At 41.5% G+C, this 17,525-nt stretch overlaps 1 protein-coding gene across 1 annotated transcript in view; it reads right to left on the bottom strand.

Moving 5' to 3' along the window:
* MCHR2 (melanin concentrating hormone receptor 2) overlaps positions 1-16,774 on the bottom strand; it is a 24,735-nt gene extending 7,961 nt beyond the window's left edge. The window contains 2 exon segments of the mRNA XM_007472288.1: positions 3,143-3,354; positions 16,584-16,774. Of these exon segments, the coding sequence (XP_007472350.1) occupies positions 3,143-3,285 (143 nt within the window). The 5' untranslated portion in view covers positions 3,286-3,354; positions 16,584-16,774.
* Positions 16,775-17,525: the final 751 nt, after the last annotated feature.

Raw genomic sequence — 17,525 nt, forward strand, 5'->3', positions numbered from 1 at the left:
GAGGAAGGGAATGAGGTAGTGATTGTACAGCAGCCCTGCCATCATTCTGTCTGGGATTAAAGATGATGGAGTCATGGCATCAATCGGTTAGGGAATTTTCTCTCATCATCTTCCCAGCTGAAAACCCTTCAATGGCCTTTCTTTGTCTTTTAGATAAAATTCAGAATTCTCACCATGACCCTTGATGTCTTTCTCCCTTTGGCCCTCCCTGTCACTCAGGCTGAAGTTTGTGCCAGTCTCTCCCTGGCCTTCCTTCAAACTCTGTCTCTTTCAGCGTCAGGTACATGCTGTTCTACCCGCCTGGCAGGACGTGCCTCTCCTTCCTCCTGCTTCTACTCTGAGTCCCCATTTAGGTCTCCCTCTCGGAGAAGCTTCCCCTGACCACTCGCTCTATACGAGGGCCCATGACTATAAATGCAGATTGTGGGGCAACTCTACTTTTCCTTCTAGTAGGTATCATTGTGTGGAAATACACATTTACCCCTGTGACTCTTCACGGTGTGATGTCTGTCTACACCTCTGGAATGGAAGCCCCATGAAGGCAGGAGCCTTGGCTATTAGTTTAATGCTGCTGTACCTCCTGTGTCTGGCATCGTTCCTGTCATACGGTCTGTGCTCAATAAATATTTGTTAAATGAATGAATGGGGAATTTTGGCTCCTACTTACTTTGTTGTTGTTCTAGAAAATTTACTTACGAAAGTAACCACTAATGAAAGTCTAGGTAGCTTTCACCTAGAAGCAAATATTTTTCATATTTTGGATGTTTATAGAATTTTTTAGTATTGCTTTAAAGGTAGGAACCCTCTCTTAAAATATTCCACACACTTGCAGTTATTAATTAATCAGAGAAAGAAAAATGAAAGAGTTATGGGAAACACTTGAAATTTATGATCCATTAAATTGACAATTCAAATAACTGTATAAACAATAAGGCATACTGGTGGCACTGACATTTACTGCTGGCATTACAGAGAAAACTTCATTTCTGTTTTACAGAATTATAGATTTTGTTGAATTTTTTGTGAATTTAGGAGAGTTAGAACTGCAAGAAATGCCAGGGGCTGGGGGAAAGGTTCAGTTTTACAAAATCTTTATTTGTCTCTGGCCACGTGATCCTCTAAAGTGAGGGCAGGGAGAAGAATAAAGGCCTGAGTGTCTTAATCTGAAAGTAAAATTTTAGCATTCTGTGTCCATAAGGTTAAAAAGAATACACACTATTAAGCTGTGTAAGATACACACGCACACACACACACATACACTCAGAAAAAACCTGTGAACATTAGGAAGTGTTCTGTGGTCTGTTCTAAGGCAGACAATGTGCTTTCACGTTATTTGCAGTAAGAGGTTTACCGAAGGGGTACAGTTTCCCCTCTTTAAAGAAAAAGCCGATGCTCTCCTGCCTTCATGGTGTGTACATGGTATGAAGAAGCTTTTTTCTCCTGAGAATGGGATCACGATGGTGAGGACTATACTTTAAGTTGCTTTTCTGCGGTGGTTCCTGCCCCGCGCAGGGCTCTGGTGTTGGAACCCTGGCAAGCTCACCAGGCTTTACTCCACACGCCGTCAGCATTGGTGGCATCAGCTGAACTAACCAGATCAACCTACCCAGCGCGCAGATTAAAATATGTGAAGCTAAGTATAAGTTGAGAAGTATACTCTACATATTTTGATAATTCTTTTGTAGAAAAGCAGCAGGATATAAAAACTGCATTAAACATTACCATCATTATTCACGTCTGAATAATAATGATCCAGGGAATGATTTATATGAACCCTGCTATTCCTTTGTTTATCCATCTGAAGAACTGCTCATCCCTTCCCGACCCCAAAGGCCCACTTGGAAGGGTAAGAGAGGCAGAGCTCAGGAAAGAGTCCTTGATGGACTCAAGGAAATTTAACACAGCCCTCAAAACTGACATTCACTCATTCATTCATCAGTAGTTTTTGAGCACCCATGTGCCAGGCACTGTTACACAGACACTAGTGTAGTGACCAAAGACCCTGCCTTTGTGGAATTTACATTTGATGGCCAGGGAAGGCTAGACAAAAACAACACACATGCATATCTTTGTACACGAAATATATTAACATATGTAATATATTCGAAGCAAGGGAGAAAGAAAAAGTAGATCAGAGCAAGGGGGACCAAGTGTGCTGGGTTGGGCTTGGGGTGGGAAGAGGGTGGATAGAGATTTCAAGTGGGTTGCTCTGTTGTGCTTTCTACTGTTGTCTTCAGGGCTTGTTTCTGTTTGGGGAATGCTGCTAAGAGCTGGTGTGGAGGTCCTGGCATCTGCATGATGCAGGGCACATCCTAGCTTGCATGCTTCCTAAAGCAGCCGGATGGTGAGCTAGCTGCCAGCTACCTGCCATCTCCAGAGTTGGACAGCCTGCCTGTGAACTGGGCTCCATCACTCACCGGCTCCACAGGCTCTGGCCATCACCATTATCTCCTTGAATAACATTAGCTTACATGGGTGGAGAATATGGCTTTGGCATGTTCTGGGATACAGTCCAACACATTTCTAATGATGTAAATGGCAGTATTTGCATTAACCAATCAGAATGATGAGTATAAAGGATGGTCCTCCTGGTACTCTGACTTCTCTTCATAGCTGTTTAAGAGCCCACTACTCCACTGATTCCTTTAGGCTGCTAGGTGATAACAAGGGTGTGTGAGACATTGAACTTACCAGAAAGAGCCCTAGACAAGGAGTGAGGAGACCTACTTCAGTTCTCAGCTCTGCCACTGACTCTCTATGTGCCTTTAGCAAATCCCCTCACTTCTCAGGACCTCTGCTTCCTTCTTGCAAGAATGATGGGTGGTGGTGGGGCATTCATTCTGGTCTCCAATATTTCATGCTTTTATGGTCTTTTTTTTCTTGCAGTCAATTGTAAATAAAACTGAGATCGAAAAAATGATTGGGAAAAAGGAGATGTTTAGTGTTTTAAGTTTTCCATGAAAAAATTGACCTCTGTGAGAGTTGGAAAAATATTACCTGATCTGTCCTACAATGAAACAAACAAAGGAAGAGGAACTTTGCTATTACAAACCGGCACTGATGTTGCTTAAGTTGGAATGACCTTGGGGAAGTACAGGCACCTCTGAATTATGTTAATATATTTCATAGTCTCTTCACTTACCTGTCCACACTCATTACAGTCATGATGGCACTACAGGCAAACTGGCTGCAGGTATCCAGGGATGTGATGATGGTGCAGAGAGGCCCTCCCAAACACCATTCTTCTCCCCGGGCCCACTGGTGAATAAGAAAAGGCATCCCCATGATGTGGACCAGATCAGCCACAGCCAGGTTGCAGATATAAATGTCAGGAATTGGTTTTTTTTCCTGGACCTGAAAGAAATGGAGGGAAACCCGAGGATTGACATTGAAAGTACACGCCTTTAATTTATGCCATCTCTTACAGATTTTCAATTGCTAAAATTATTTTAAAAGTTAAAAGGAAACCGTCACAAATGCACATATGAATGCTTGTGTATATTCAGACGTTTTGAACTATTTGATAACTGCAGTGGTTTAAAAATATGTCCACAAGTTCTTTGATATTGCTTTCAAGAGCGGGGGGCCTAGGGCTTCCCTGGTGGCGCAGTGGTTGAGAGTCCGCCTGCCGATGCAGGGGACACGGGTTTGTGCCCCGGTCCGGGAAGATCCCACATGCCGCGGAGCGGCTGGGTCCTTGAGCCATGGCCGCTGAGCCTGCGCATCTGGAGCCTGTGCTCTGCAACGGGAGAGGCCACAACAATGAGAGGCCCACATACCGCAGAAAAATTAAATAAAATAAAAAAAGAGCAGGGGCCTAATTCCCTCCCTTTGAGTGAGGGTTGAACTTAGTAATTCACTTCTAACGAACAGGATGTGGTGGAATTGACAGTGTGACATTCAAAATTTGGACATAAAGGAATGGTGGGGTTTTCTCCTTGCTCTCTCTTGTATCACTTTCTCCGAGGGAAGCCAGGTGCCGTCTTGTGAGGTTACTCAACAGCACTGTGAAGAGGTCCATGTGGAAGGGAACTGAGTCCTCCTGCCAACAACCAGTACCAACCTGCCAGACCTGTGCATGAGCTCCCTTGGAGTAGATGCTCCAGCCCTAGCCAAGCCTTTAGATAGTCCTCTAAAGATGGACAGACAGCTTGACTGCAACTTTTTGAGAGACCCTGAGCCAGAACCACCCAGCTAAGCTGCTCTTGGATTCCTGACCCTCAAAACTGTGTGAGAGGGACTTCTCTGGTGGCACAGTGGTTGGGAGTCCACCTACCAATGCAGGGGACACAGGTTCGAGCCCTGGTCCAGGAAGATCCTACATGCCGCAGAGCAGCTGAGCCCGTGCACCACAACTACTGAGCCTGTGCGCTAGAGCCCGCGAGCCACAACTACTGAGCCCACGCACCACAACTACTGAGTCTGCACACCTGGAGCCTGTGCACCACAACAAAGGGGGGCCGCCACGATGAGAGGCCTGTGCACCACAGCGAAGAGTGGCCTTGCTCGCTGCAACTGGGGAAGGCCCGTGTGCCGCAGCGAAGACCCAATGCAGCCAAAAATAAATAAATAAAAATTAAAAAAACAAACAAAAAACTGTGTGAGATAACAAATGTTGATTGTTTTAAGCCACTAAGTTCTGAAGTAATTTCTATATAGCAACAAATTATACCAACTCTAAACTCACTCAGGCAAAAGACTTTGTCTTTACCTATCCCTAGCACCAAATATAGCTGAATAGGGAAAATAAATGTTTCCATCTTGCAACGAATTTTTTCCCCCACTGAAGCTGTAAGCTCAAATCCTAACTGAGGCCATTGTTAAAACAAATTTCGACCATTACTTAGAAATATTCCAATAAAATTTAACTCAATAGAAAAGACTATTAATTAAGACCCTGAAATCCAGAGTGTGGAGTAGAAATCTGAACTGAGTGAATTGGTGGAGGGCACTGAGAAACATATCCTGTCAAATGTTGGGGGAAGTGAAGGCAAAATAATTTTCTGAGAGCAGAAATTTAATTTAAAATTCAGTTGCTCCCTATCTTCAAAGAGTTGGGGCATTCAGTAATAAACATGTATCATCTTTATCTGGGAGATGCTATTTATTAATTCAACAAACATTTTATTGAGCACCAATTATATGTCAGGCATAATATTGTGCTTTGGGCTGCAAAGCTAAATCACCTAGAAAGTCTAACATCAAGGAGCTTATAGTCTAGACGTGTAATAAATGATCACATTATAACGTGATGAAAGAAAGCTAGAGACAGCACAAGGAGCGCATACAAATGGGCCTCTACCCCCTCCCCTGGGGGCAGTCAAGGCAGATTTCTTGGCAGAAGTGACATCTGTATTGAGGACAGATAAGAATTTAAGTAGCACATAAGAATTAGCCCTAAGATTGTGCCACAGTTATTAGTTCACCCTGGATCCAGGTCTATTGCTCTGTTGTTTGGAAGCTAGTGTGTGTCTTCATTATTCAGGGACTGCAAATTCTACAGCCTGTGAACTTCATATTTAAGCCATCAAAGGCTCATGTGAGGCGTCAGTCAGGGCCAGGATATTTTACCCAGGCCGTGGCAGCACACACTATATAGGGGAGTTACTGCTGTGAGTCCTTATTCAGCAACCACACTTTGGGCATTGTTGATGCCACTAATACAGCAGGTTGGTTCCTTGTCCCCAGGACGTTGGTGGCTCATATCAGAAAGACCAAGAAGGAGAAGAGACTTGAGAAAAAAAACATGTCAACCGAAAGAGATGCTAAATGACTGTCCTTGGTCTCTAATCCTCGTCCTCACCAGACCACTGGGAGTAGGAGATGGAGAGGGCTCAGGGGAGAGGAACTGATATTAGAGGTCAGCTGGAAGGAGTTCCACGCTAAAAAACAAAAACAGAAGCAAAGGGACTTCCCTGGTGGCGCAGTGGTTAAGAATCTGCCTGCTAATGCAGGGGACACAGGTTCAAGCGCTGGTCCGGGAAGATCCCACATGCCGCGGAACAACTAAGTCCGTGCGCCACAACTACTGAGCCCGTGAGCCACAACTACCAAAGCCTGTGTGCCTAGAGCCCATGCTCCACAACAAGAGAAGCCACTGCAATGAGAAACCCGCTCACTGCAATGAAGAGTAACCCCTGTTCGCCAGAGCTAGAGAAAGCCAGCGCACAACAACGAAGACCCAGCACAGCCAAAAATAAATAAATAAAAATAAATTCAACAAAAACAAAGCAAAAACACAATAATAAAAAACCCTATAGGGCTCCCCTGGTGGCGCAGTGGTTGAGAGTCCGCCTGCCGATGCGGGGCACACGGGTTCGTGCCCCGGTCCGGGAAGATCCCACATGCCGCGGAGCGGATAAGCCCGTGAGCCATGGCCGCTGGGCCTGCGCGTCCGGAGCCTGTGCTCCGCAACGGGAGAGGCCGCATCAGTGAGAGGCCCACGTACCGCAAAAAAAAAAAAAACAAAAAAAACCCTATAAATCTTTGCCTATTAAGTAGATGTTATTTCCATTTGAATTGGGGTATAAACCACAAGTGGTTGCTTAGGTTCTAACTGCAGCAATTAGATCCATGGCCCTTGCTCTCCTCCAGGTGGGCACCCGTCATTTACTGATAATGAATTATGGAAATTCCTCTGTTAAGGACAGTGCATGCCATTAACTGGAAATACAAAAGAATAAAATAAAAGTGTTTCTACATGATACTCTGTATAGCAAAAGAGAATTCTGAAGCAAATGATATATTTATCTGGGCATAAGGTACTAGGGTAATAAAAATAACACATTATATTTATTATTACTTTTTTAAACTGAAACTGCATAGAAATTAAAAATAATTAAATAGAAATGTTAAATGTCTAACTATACCACTTGCATTCTTTTCTTAGGTCTAATTTATCTTCAGATTTCATGTTGCCAGACTTAATGAGATTTCTGTCTCTCATGAACCAAACATTAAAAAAATATGTAAATCAGTGATCATTTCAGCTAACGTGTTTTTCATATGGTTAATATGGCCATATCTAATGCTACGGTAAATTAAGGTATCCCACAATCCCATACAATAAATGATAGAGTTGTTACAAATCATACTTTGTTTGTTTGTTTGTTTGTTTTTGCGGTACACGGGCCTCTCACTGTTGTGGCCTCTCCTGCTGTGGAGCACAGGCTCCGGACACGCAGGCTCAGTGGCCATGGCTCACGGGCCCAGCCACTCCGCGGCATGTGGGATCCTCCCGGACCGGGGCACGAACCCGTGGTCCCCTGCATCGGCAGGCAGACTCTTAACCACTGCGCCACCAGGGAAGCCCACAAATCATACTTTGGAAGAATATTTAATCAAATGGGAAAGTACTTATTAAGTAAAAAAAAAAAAAAAAAAAATCAACCATGTACGTAGTATGACCCCAAATTTATTTAGACATTTGTTTAAAAACATGCTGAAATAATATGTCACAGTAATCCCAGTGAGTATCCACTTGGTAGTAGTAGTATGACTGATTTTGACTTTATTCTTGGTATTTCTTAATGTTTAAAAAGATTCTATTAAAAACATGTTTACCTTTTGCAATCAGAAACAGCAATATATGCAATGGATTAAATAAAACTAAAAAATATATTATATAACCCCACACAAGCAGGATGATGCCTTGCTGATCAGCCTACTCTCAAACCCACTTTTCACCCTTCTGCACTTTGTTCCTAGGTCTTCTTGCCAACTGGCTTTTGTTTTGTTTTGGCCAATAGGAAGCACTATTGGAGGGAAATTGGAGGGTAAGATGAGAGGAGAGGCCAGGGTATTTCCTTCCCCTCTCTGCTGCTGGCATCTCTGGCGGTGGCTGCATCCCGCCTGTGGCTCCACCTTCCTCCTGCAGTTCCCACTCCATGGTCCCAGATCCCACTGTGGCTACAGCTCCCACCAGGCAGCCCAAACTTCCAAGATCTGTAAAACCACTTTTCTTCCCTCCATTCAGCTCAGGGCCAGGAGAAGGGTGGTGGTGTTGGGGCAGAGGACGGTGTAGGACATGGTAGTACCTTCCTAATTTTGTTTATCTCTGGGTTGCCTCATGAGCCCTTGTTTGGCATTTAACTCTAGTTAAATTATATTCCTTTTGTGAGTGTAAAAATTAATAAACAGAAACCTCAATTAAAATGGAGTCGGGAGGTCAGAAGTGGGGCGCTCTCATGCCCTCCGATAGCAGAGCTCAACAGAAGAAAACTTCTTGCCTGGCAGGAGCTTAGCCAATGAGAGACTGTCACCACTCAGCCAGTGACAAGCCACTATATTTTGAACTCTCAATTTCTCCAATGGACTCTGTTTACTACAGCCCTCCCAACTTCCTTTTCCCCCTCTGTAAAAGAATCCTCCTCTCTCTGTTGGGTGGCACTTGCATGGGGCTTGCCATAGTTGCAGATCCCAAATTGCAATACTTTGCTGATCTTGAGTAAACTAATTTCTGCTTCAGAAATAACTGGTAGTTCATTTATTTAAGGTCAGCATGAGGCAACACCAATGGATTAGTAGTGATTTCATAAAGCACTGTGCTGAGAATAATTGTGAGTCATCACACAGGCACTACTAAAGGACAGATCTGTGTGATTAGACATGACTGCCAAGGGTGGGAGAGTTTAGAGTAGAGTGACGTATTTGCCAACCCTGCTCTAGATACACAGTGTAAGATATATAAAGAGAACCTAATTGGAAATTCTAGTTTCATTTCTGTGCCCTCACTTATTGTGTCCTTGGGGAGGACATTCAACCCCTTTATACTCCAGAGCTGTCTTGGTGCATTGGACCATAGCAACAAGGGTCTCCAATCAGCTTTCCAGTTCATTTGAACAGAGGTGACTGGGAGGTTTTGTAGCATCTAAAGCATAGGGTATGTGTACAGCAAGGGTGTGGGTCAACTCCAACTCCAGCTGGCACCCTGAGAATGGTATAGGGCTGGGTCAGAGGGAGCACTAAGCTGAGTGGGAAAAAAGAAGAGGCCTTGTTCTAAGCATTTCCCATCTCTGTCTTAGCAACTGGTATTCCATCATTAGACCATTAATATTCCTTCAGGAACACTCACTCTTCTTCTTGTAATCTCTGTATAAAATGTAGACACCATGGGGAGGGGTTAAAAAGTAAGATGTTTCAGTAATCCATGATTTAGTGTAAATTAGTTGACTTGACAGCCCGTTGAGGGCAGGGAATGAAAGAATGGGAACGTTTTGTTTATAGGGAGACAAGGCATCCTTTAGAGAGTCTCTGCCCACTCAAAGCCATCTATCAGTAGACAGGAGAAAGATGTGTTCAAAACATGTGAGTGGGGGACCGACGGAGAGAAACATCATCGCCTTTATTGAGGGAGTTTCCCAGGACCCACTGTGGCCATGGAGAATAGTTGAGTAATGGGGCTGAGTTCATAAGTCTCTCTCCCAAGAACAAAAGGGGAAAATTTTATGTTTTAATTGGCCCAGTTTTCCTCCTACATTTTAAAATCTGGCTTCCTTTTGACCTGCTGTGAATTTAAAGTATGACTGAGTAGTAATGATCTGGCTTCACTACTTTATAGTCACCCTCCTAATGCACAAATCGATTCTTTAAAAAAAAAACAAAACACATAGGACACCTTATTCTGGAAGCTCCACCTTCCGTAAATCTATTCTTTCATACATTTTTGTAGTCTTTGGCAAAGTCAGAAGTTAGTTCATTTCTTGCTTTCCAGCATCACTAATGATCTTACTATTGTTCTATTCATTCTCTTTTGATACAAGTATTTATCATAAATGGGAAAGTCCTAAATCTTCTTTAAATGTATCTAGTTCTCCTTATTTTTTTTTTTTTTTTTTTTTTGCGGTATGTGGGCCTCTCACTGTTGTGGCCTCTCCCGTTGCGGAGCACAGGCTCCGGACACGCAGCCTCAGCGGCCATGGCTCACGGGCCTAGCCGCTCCGCAGCATGTGGGATCTTCCCGGACCGGGGCACGAACCCGCATCCCCTGCATCGGCAGGCGGACTCCCAACCACTGCGCCACCAGGGAAGCCCAAGTTCTCCTTATTTTTAGTGTAGTCTTCATAGTTTGAGCCATCTGTCTGTTAAGAAGGTAACAAATAAAAGGTCATGGCATAGCCAGACTCATCAAGAAAAAAAGGGAGAAGACTCAAATCAATAGAATTAGAAATGAAAAAGGAGAAGTAACAACTGACACTGCAGAAATACAAGGGATCATGACAGATTACTACAAGCAACTCTATGCCAATAAAAAGGACAACCTGGAAGAAATGGACAAATTCTTATAAATGCCCAACCTGCCGAGACTGAACCAGGAAGAAATAGAAAATATGAACAGACCAATCACAAGCACTGAAATTGAAACTGTGATTTAAAATCTTCCAACAAGCAGCTGCATAGCACAGGGAGATCAGCTCAGTGCTTTGTGACCACCTGGAGGGGTGGGATAGGGAGGGTGGGAGGGATGGAGACGCAAGAGGGAAGAGATACGGGAACATATGTATATGTATAACTGATTCACTTTGTTATAAAGCAGAAACTAACACACCATTGTAAAGCAATTATACCCCAATAAAGATGTTAAAAAAAAAAAAATAAAATAATGGCCACTTACTTAAAACTCTCTTAGTAAAACAGGAACCAGGAATAAACAGAAATGAATGAGAAGCTCTCCTTTGGGGTTACTCCTTTTCAATGTACCTCCTTGATATAACTTTTGTGAATAATCAGATTATTCCTACCCTCCCTTCCATATGACTCCTGAGAGCAGTGTTTCAGTAAGTTCAGTTCAAAGACCAATTACCTCAGAATCACTTGGAGTTACTTGCCCAAGAGTTGTTTCTCTGGTCTCTGGTCTCACCATGGTTCTTCAATATACGCAAATCTATCAATGTGATTAACCATATTAACAAATTGAAGGAGAAAAACCATATGATCATCTCAATAGATGCAGAGAAAGCTTTTGACAAAATTCAACACCCATTTATGATAAAAACCCTGCAGAAAGTAGGTGTAGAGGGAACTTTCCTCAATATAATAAAGGCCGTATATGACAAGCCCACAGCCAACATCATCCTCAATGGCGAAAAACTGAAAGCATTTCCACTAAGGTCAGGAACAAGACAAGGTTGCCCACTCTCACCACTCTTATTCAACATAGTTTTGGAAGTTTTAGCCACAGCAATCAGAGAAGAAAAGGAAATAAAAGGAATCCAAATCGGAAAAGAAGAAGTAAAGCTGTCACTGTTTGCAGATGACATGATACTATACATAGAGAATCCTAAAGATGCTACCAGAAAACTACTAGAGCTAATCAATGAATTTGGTAAAGTAGCAGGATACAAAATTAATGCACAGAAATCTCTGGCATTCCTATATACTAATGATGAAAAATCTGAAAGTGAAATCAAGAAAACACTCCCATTTACCACTGCAACAAAAAGAATAACATATCTAGGAATAAACCTACCTAAGGAAACAAAAGACCTGTACGCAGAAAATTATAAGACACTGATGAAAGAAATTAAAGATGATACAAATAGATGGAGAGATATACCATGTTCTTGGATTGGAAGAATCAACATTGTGAAAATGACTCTACTACCCAAAGCAATCTACAGATTCAATGCAATCCCAATCAAACTACCACTGGCAGTTTTCACAGAACTAGAACAAAAAAGTTCACAATTTGTATGGAAACACAAAAGACCCCGCATAGCCAAAGCAATCTTGAGAACGAAAAATGGAGCTGGAGGAATCAGGCTTCCTGACTTCAGACTATACTACAAAGGTACAGTAATCAAGACAGTATGGTACTGGCACAAAATCAGAAAGAGATCAATGGAACAGGATAGAAAGCCCAGAGATAAACTCATGCACATATGGTCACCTTATCTCTTTGATAAAGGTGGCAGGAATATACAGTGGAGAAAGGACAGCCTCTTCAATAAGTGGTGCTGGGAAAATTGGACAGGTACATGTAAAAGTATGAGATTAGATCACTCCCTAACACCATACACAAAAATAAGCTCAAAATGGATTAAAGACCTAAATGTAAGGCCAGAAACTATCAAACTCTTAGAGGAAAACATAGGCAGAACACTCTATGACATAAATCACAGCAAGATCCTTCTTGACCCATCTCCTAGAGTAATGGAGATAAAAACAAAAATAAACAAATGGGACCTAATGAAACTTCAAAGCTTTTGCACAGCAAAGGAAACCATAAACAAGACCAAAAGACAGCCCTCAGAATGGGAGAAAATATTTGCAAATGAATCAACTGACAAAGGATTAATCTCTAAAATTTACAGGTAGCTCATGCATCTCAATAACAAAAAAAGAAACAACCCAATCCAAAAATGGGCAGAAGACCTAAATAGACATTTCTCCAAAGAAGATATACAGACTGCCAACAAACACATGAAAGAATGCTCAACATCATTAATCATTAGAGAAATGCAAATCAAAACTACAATGAGATATCATCTCACACCAGTCAGAATGGCCATCATCAAAAAATCTAGAAACAATAAATGCTGGAGAGGGTGTGGAGAAAAGGGAACACTCTTGCACTGCTGGTGGGAATGTGAATTGGTTCAGCCACTATGGAGAACAGTATGGAGGTTCCTTAAAAAACTACAAATAGAACTACCATATGACCCAGCAATCCCACTACTAGGTATATACCCTGAGGAAACCAGAATTCAGAAAGAGTCATGTACCAAAATGTTCATTGCAGCTCTATTTACAATAGCCCGGAGATGGAAACAACCTAAGTGCCCGTCGTCGGATGAATGGATAAAGAAGATGTGGCACATATATACAATGGAATATTACTCAGCCATAAAAAGAAACAAAATTGAGTTATTTGTAGTGAGGTGGATGGACCTTGAGTCTGTCATACAGAGTGAAGTAAGTCAGAAAGAGAAAAACAAATATCGTGTGCTAACACATATATATGAAATCTAAGAGAAAAAAAAAGGTCATGGAGAACCTAGGGGTAAAACAGGAATAAAGACACAGACCTACTAGAGAATGGACTTGAGGATATGGGGAGGGGGAAGGGTAAGCTGTGACAAAGTGAGAGAGTGGCATGGACACATACACACTACCAAACGTAAAATAGATAGCTAGAGGGAAGCAGCCGCATAGCACAGGGAGATCAGCTCGGTGCTTTGTGACCACCTAGAGGGGTGGGATAGGGAGGGTGGGAGGGAGGGAGATGCAAGAAGGAAGAGATTTGGGAACATATGTATATGTATAACTGATTCACTTTGTTATAAAGCAGAAACTAACACACCATTGTAAAGCAATTATACTCCAATAAAGATGTTAAAAAAAATAAAAAGAAAAATAAAAGATCATGGCAAGGCATGATAAAAAAATTAATGTAAATTGTCTTACATTTTTTGGAGAGCAATTAAAAAAACTTAGATAAATTCCAAGCTGAAAAAAATTAAAACTAATTTACTTTCAAATGACTTTTTGAGAGATTAATAAATTGTTGAAGAGTAATTTGCAAAGAAAAATATCAACATCCTAGCAATAAAAATAAAAATTAAGTTGCTTCAGATGTTTTTTTAAAGATTAAAGGATTCATCTTAAAAGCTCCATTAACATATATCTTCTCACTTATTATCTATAAAATTGTAATGGTATGAAGAAGTAACAGATTTTCCACAATCATTGCAAGTAAATTTGCCAGTATTATGGCTCAGGTTTTCTCTTTTTTTTTCCAGTTTAATGACTATTTGCTTTATGTTGAGAATCTGTCTCTGGGAATTATAGCTCAGTATTGACTTTCAGAAGAATTCACATTCCACATTTCTTTTTTTTTTCAAGCTTTGTCTCCATATGAGTGGGTGGAATCAGGCCATTGTCTATTGGTGTAACTTGAGGGGGACCAGGAAGTTTCTCTGGCTCCAGATAGTTCAACAGCTTGTCACAGGGCCTGAACAGTCTTTGCATATAAAAGGTGTCTGTAAAAATGCAACCATTTCGGGAGGGCTACACCTTCTAGGGACTTGGTTTCTCAACAGTGGGACCAAGGCTCTCAGGTGTGAGGCACACTGCTTGTATCTTTAGGAGGGGACAGCAAAAATACTGAGGGGCAAGAGAGAAATATGGAAGGACAAGTGAGCAGGTGCAACAGACAAACGGTGAGTTGGAAACATTCCCAGGTCTCTGACTGTTAACTTTCTATTTCACTTTATTGCCTCCTGAGGCTTTCTGAGAATATTTGATTACTTTCATCTCCCTTCCTGGAACTTGTTATTTGAACCACCTTTTTTCACCCACTTGTTTTTAATATCTTGTATTATTTTTCAAATGAGTTAATGTATTTAAATCTTGTCTTCTCCAGTAAACCATGAACTTCTTAGAGTCAGATGCTGCCATATTTCTTTGGTATTTACATAACGCTTAGAATAGTTCTGGGCATGCAATAGGTATTTAGTAATACATATTGAGTGGAATTGCTTCTAGCACTTAAAAAATAATTTTACATGCTTGATATTCACAAATGGTTTTACAGGACACGTTAATGAATGTCTGAATTCATTAAGAGTAGAATTCCAGTATACCAAATAAATCTTCAATTATGAATGTCATAAAAAAATACCATTGATACACTACACTTAACTACAGAGATAATGACAATAAAAATTTGAGAAGCCAGCTGGGGAAAGTGACCAGTGATGAGCTTTCTCAGGGATAGTGAGTGTCATCCTGTCACTCTCCCGAGGGCTGCTCCTGTTTTTAATTGGTCCTGTGAGGATTCTTCCATTCACGTGGTAAATCCAACCATCTTTGTAGTTTTGATGATTTGTTTGATGTTATTATTATGGAGGATATAACCTGGAATTTAGAATCATGGGATCTGAGTTCAAGTGCTAGGACTGTTACTTACCAGCTGTGTGATGCTAGACAAATTATTTTCTCTCCTGAGCCTCTTTCCTCAAATGAGTATTGCCATTTTGAGGAGTAAATGAGTTTACAACTGTGCTCTGTAAGTGTAATATGCTACACAAAAGTTTGTTGTAGTTATGTGTTAATATAGTGCTGAAAACACCATTTTGGTAGTAAGTTAGAATGTGTTTTATAATTTATAAATATGGACAAAAATCTTTTAAAATCATGGCTGTAAGTATGATCGGAGACCAGGACAAAATTTTTTTTAACACCTTATATGTATTAAAACAAGTAAACCTTAAATGTGAAAATAATTGGGATAGCAAAGGTATCATGTAGTGATGGGGCATGTGTACACTAACTCTAAATTCATTTTTGTCAAGCCAGTAGAGGACGAGTACAATGGTCCCTCAGTATCCATGAAGGATCGGTTCAGGACAGCTGCCCCCGACCCATACCAACATCCACAGATGCTCAAGTTCCTTATATAAAATGGTGTAGTGTTTGCATATAACCTATACACATTCTCCCTAATATTTTAAATTATCTCTAGATTACTTATAATACCTAATACTATGTAAATACTCTGTAATTAGTTGTAAATACAATGGAAATGCTATGGAAATAGCTGCCAGGGCATGGTAAATTCAAGCTTTGCTTTTTGGAGCTTTCTGGAATTTTTTGCCTCATATTTTTGACGATTGCTTGAATCCCCAGATGTGGAACCCATGGATACAGAGCCCATGGGCACTGAGGGCTGACTGTAATCTGTTCTTATGCTCCAAGTTAAACCTTAGGCTCTAGGTTTAAGAGGAAGCAGGAAATTAGCTGAATGAGGTGGGGGACATGAAGCAAAGGCGAGAGTTACTAGCGAGCAGGTGCCTCTCAGTTTGGCCCGCACTGGGTGGTCCATACTGAGGGGAGCAGCCCACCACATATGACTGCCTAAATCTTTGGCAGTAGATCAGGTAGAGTATCTCTCTTGTCTAAGTGAGTGCAAAAGACTCTCTTTTACCAGTCAGGCCAGGTTAGCCTCTTAGGGTAGCTCTTATTGCCGGAAAATAAAATGGTTGCTTTGCAGTTTCAGTTCTTGCCTGGGCTCCACTGCCAGAGATTCTGAGTTAATTGGTCTGGGGTGAAACTCTGTATTAGGATTTTTAAAAGCTCTGTGGTGATTCTTTTTTAAAATTTTTAAATATTTGTTTATTTTTGGCTGCGTCAGGGGCATGTGGGATCTTTTGTTGCGGTGTGCGGGCTTCTCTCTAGTTGCGGTGCGTGGGCTCAGTAGTTGTGGCGCACGGACTTAATTGCCCTGCAGCATGTGGGATCTTTGTTCCCCTACCAGGGATTGAACCCGCGTCCCCTGCATTGGAAGGCAGATTCTCAGCCACTAGACCACGAGGGAAGTCCCTGTGGTGATTCTAATATGTTGCTAAAAATGAGAATCACTGCTCTAAAAATTCACTGACTCAACAGTAAGCACTGACATTTTGACATCTGCGACAGAGATGTTACTTAATACGTGATGAAAATATCTGTAGAACTTCTTTAATTATCTTAAGCAAATATTTCCAAAACCTGACTTCATTAAGAAAAATCCTACAGGGGGAAAAGGACTCATTGAAGGAGTATATCATGTCCCTAAATTACAGAAAAGAAAAAGAAGCCCTTACCTTATTATAGTGAATACAATGAGGATGTTGCCAACCAGCCCCATTGAACAGATAATCCCAACCATGGAAGGTAGGATGGCTGTATCCACCATGATGAGTGTTTGATAAGCAAACTCTGGATTCCAGGATTTGTTCAAAAGTTCAGCAGAGGTGTTACAACAGGATGAGTGAAGTGAATTCATTGTTTATGGACTTTCAGAGGTTAAAGCTGTGAAGGAATAAGACATGATTTATTTAATGAAAATTTGAGGCAATTCCTTCCATACAGATTTTCTTTAACTTAATTCAAAAAATATGTATTGGGGCTTTCTTTGCACCAAGAATTCATGCAACATAAGATCCCAGGGTGAGTATGATTGCTCCCTGTCCATATGATGTGACAGATTACTCAAATTATTGAACAGTGTACTATGATAGTGTGCACATGTTCTCCACCTGATTGTAGTACACGCTTCGAGCATAGCTAATATTTACTCAGTACACACCAGTCCTGGTTGTTTACAGCTGGCATCTGTTCTTACTGGCCTGCGTGTCTAGTCATTATTAGCTAGCACCCCGACAATACTTACGTTGTTAAGTATACCTTCTCTGTCTGCTATAAAGTGCATGGGGGACACCAACTATGATTGTTTAGGAATGCAGTGGGATAAGACTTCCTAAGATGATTCCTGGTCTGTCTTGAAGGATGAGGAAGAGATAGATCAGGAAAGGACACTGTGGGAGGGAAAAGTGTTGTAGAGAGTCAGGGAACCATGCACAAAGAATTATGGCACAGGAAAAAATGCCCACCAACCAACCTAAAAATAAACAAATAAACAGATGAAACCAATGGAACTGGAAAATTATTTGCTTGGCCAACCATCTTGATAAAAGACATTTAAAAAATGCCATCTGGACTTCCCTGGTGGTGCAGTGGTTGAGAGTCCGCCTGCCGATGCAGGG

The sequence above is a fragment of the Lipotes vexillifer genome, unplaced genomic scaffold (genome assembly GCF_000442215.2).
Source record: "Lipotes vexillifer unplaced genomic scaffold, Lipotes_vexillifer_v1.1 scaffold1073, whole genome shotgun sequence".
Taxonomy (NCBI): domain Eukaryota; kingdom Metazoa; phylum Chordata; class Mammalia; order Artiodactyla; family Lipotidae; genus Lipotes; species Lipotes vexillifer.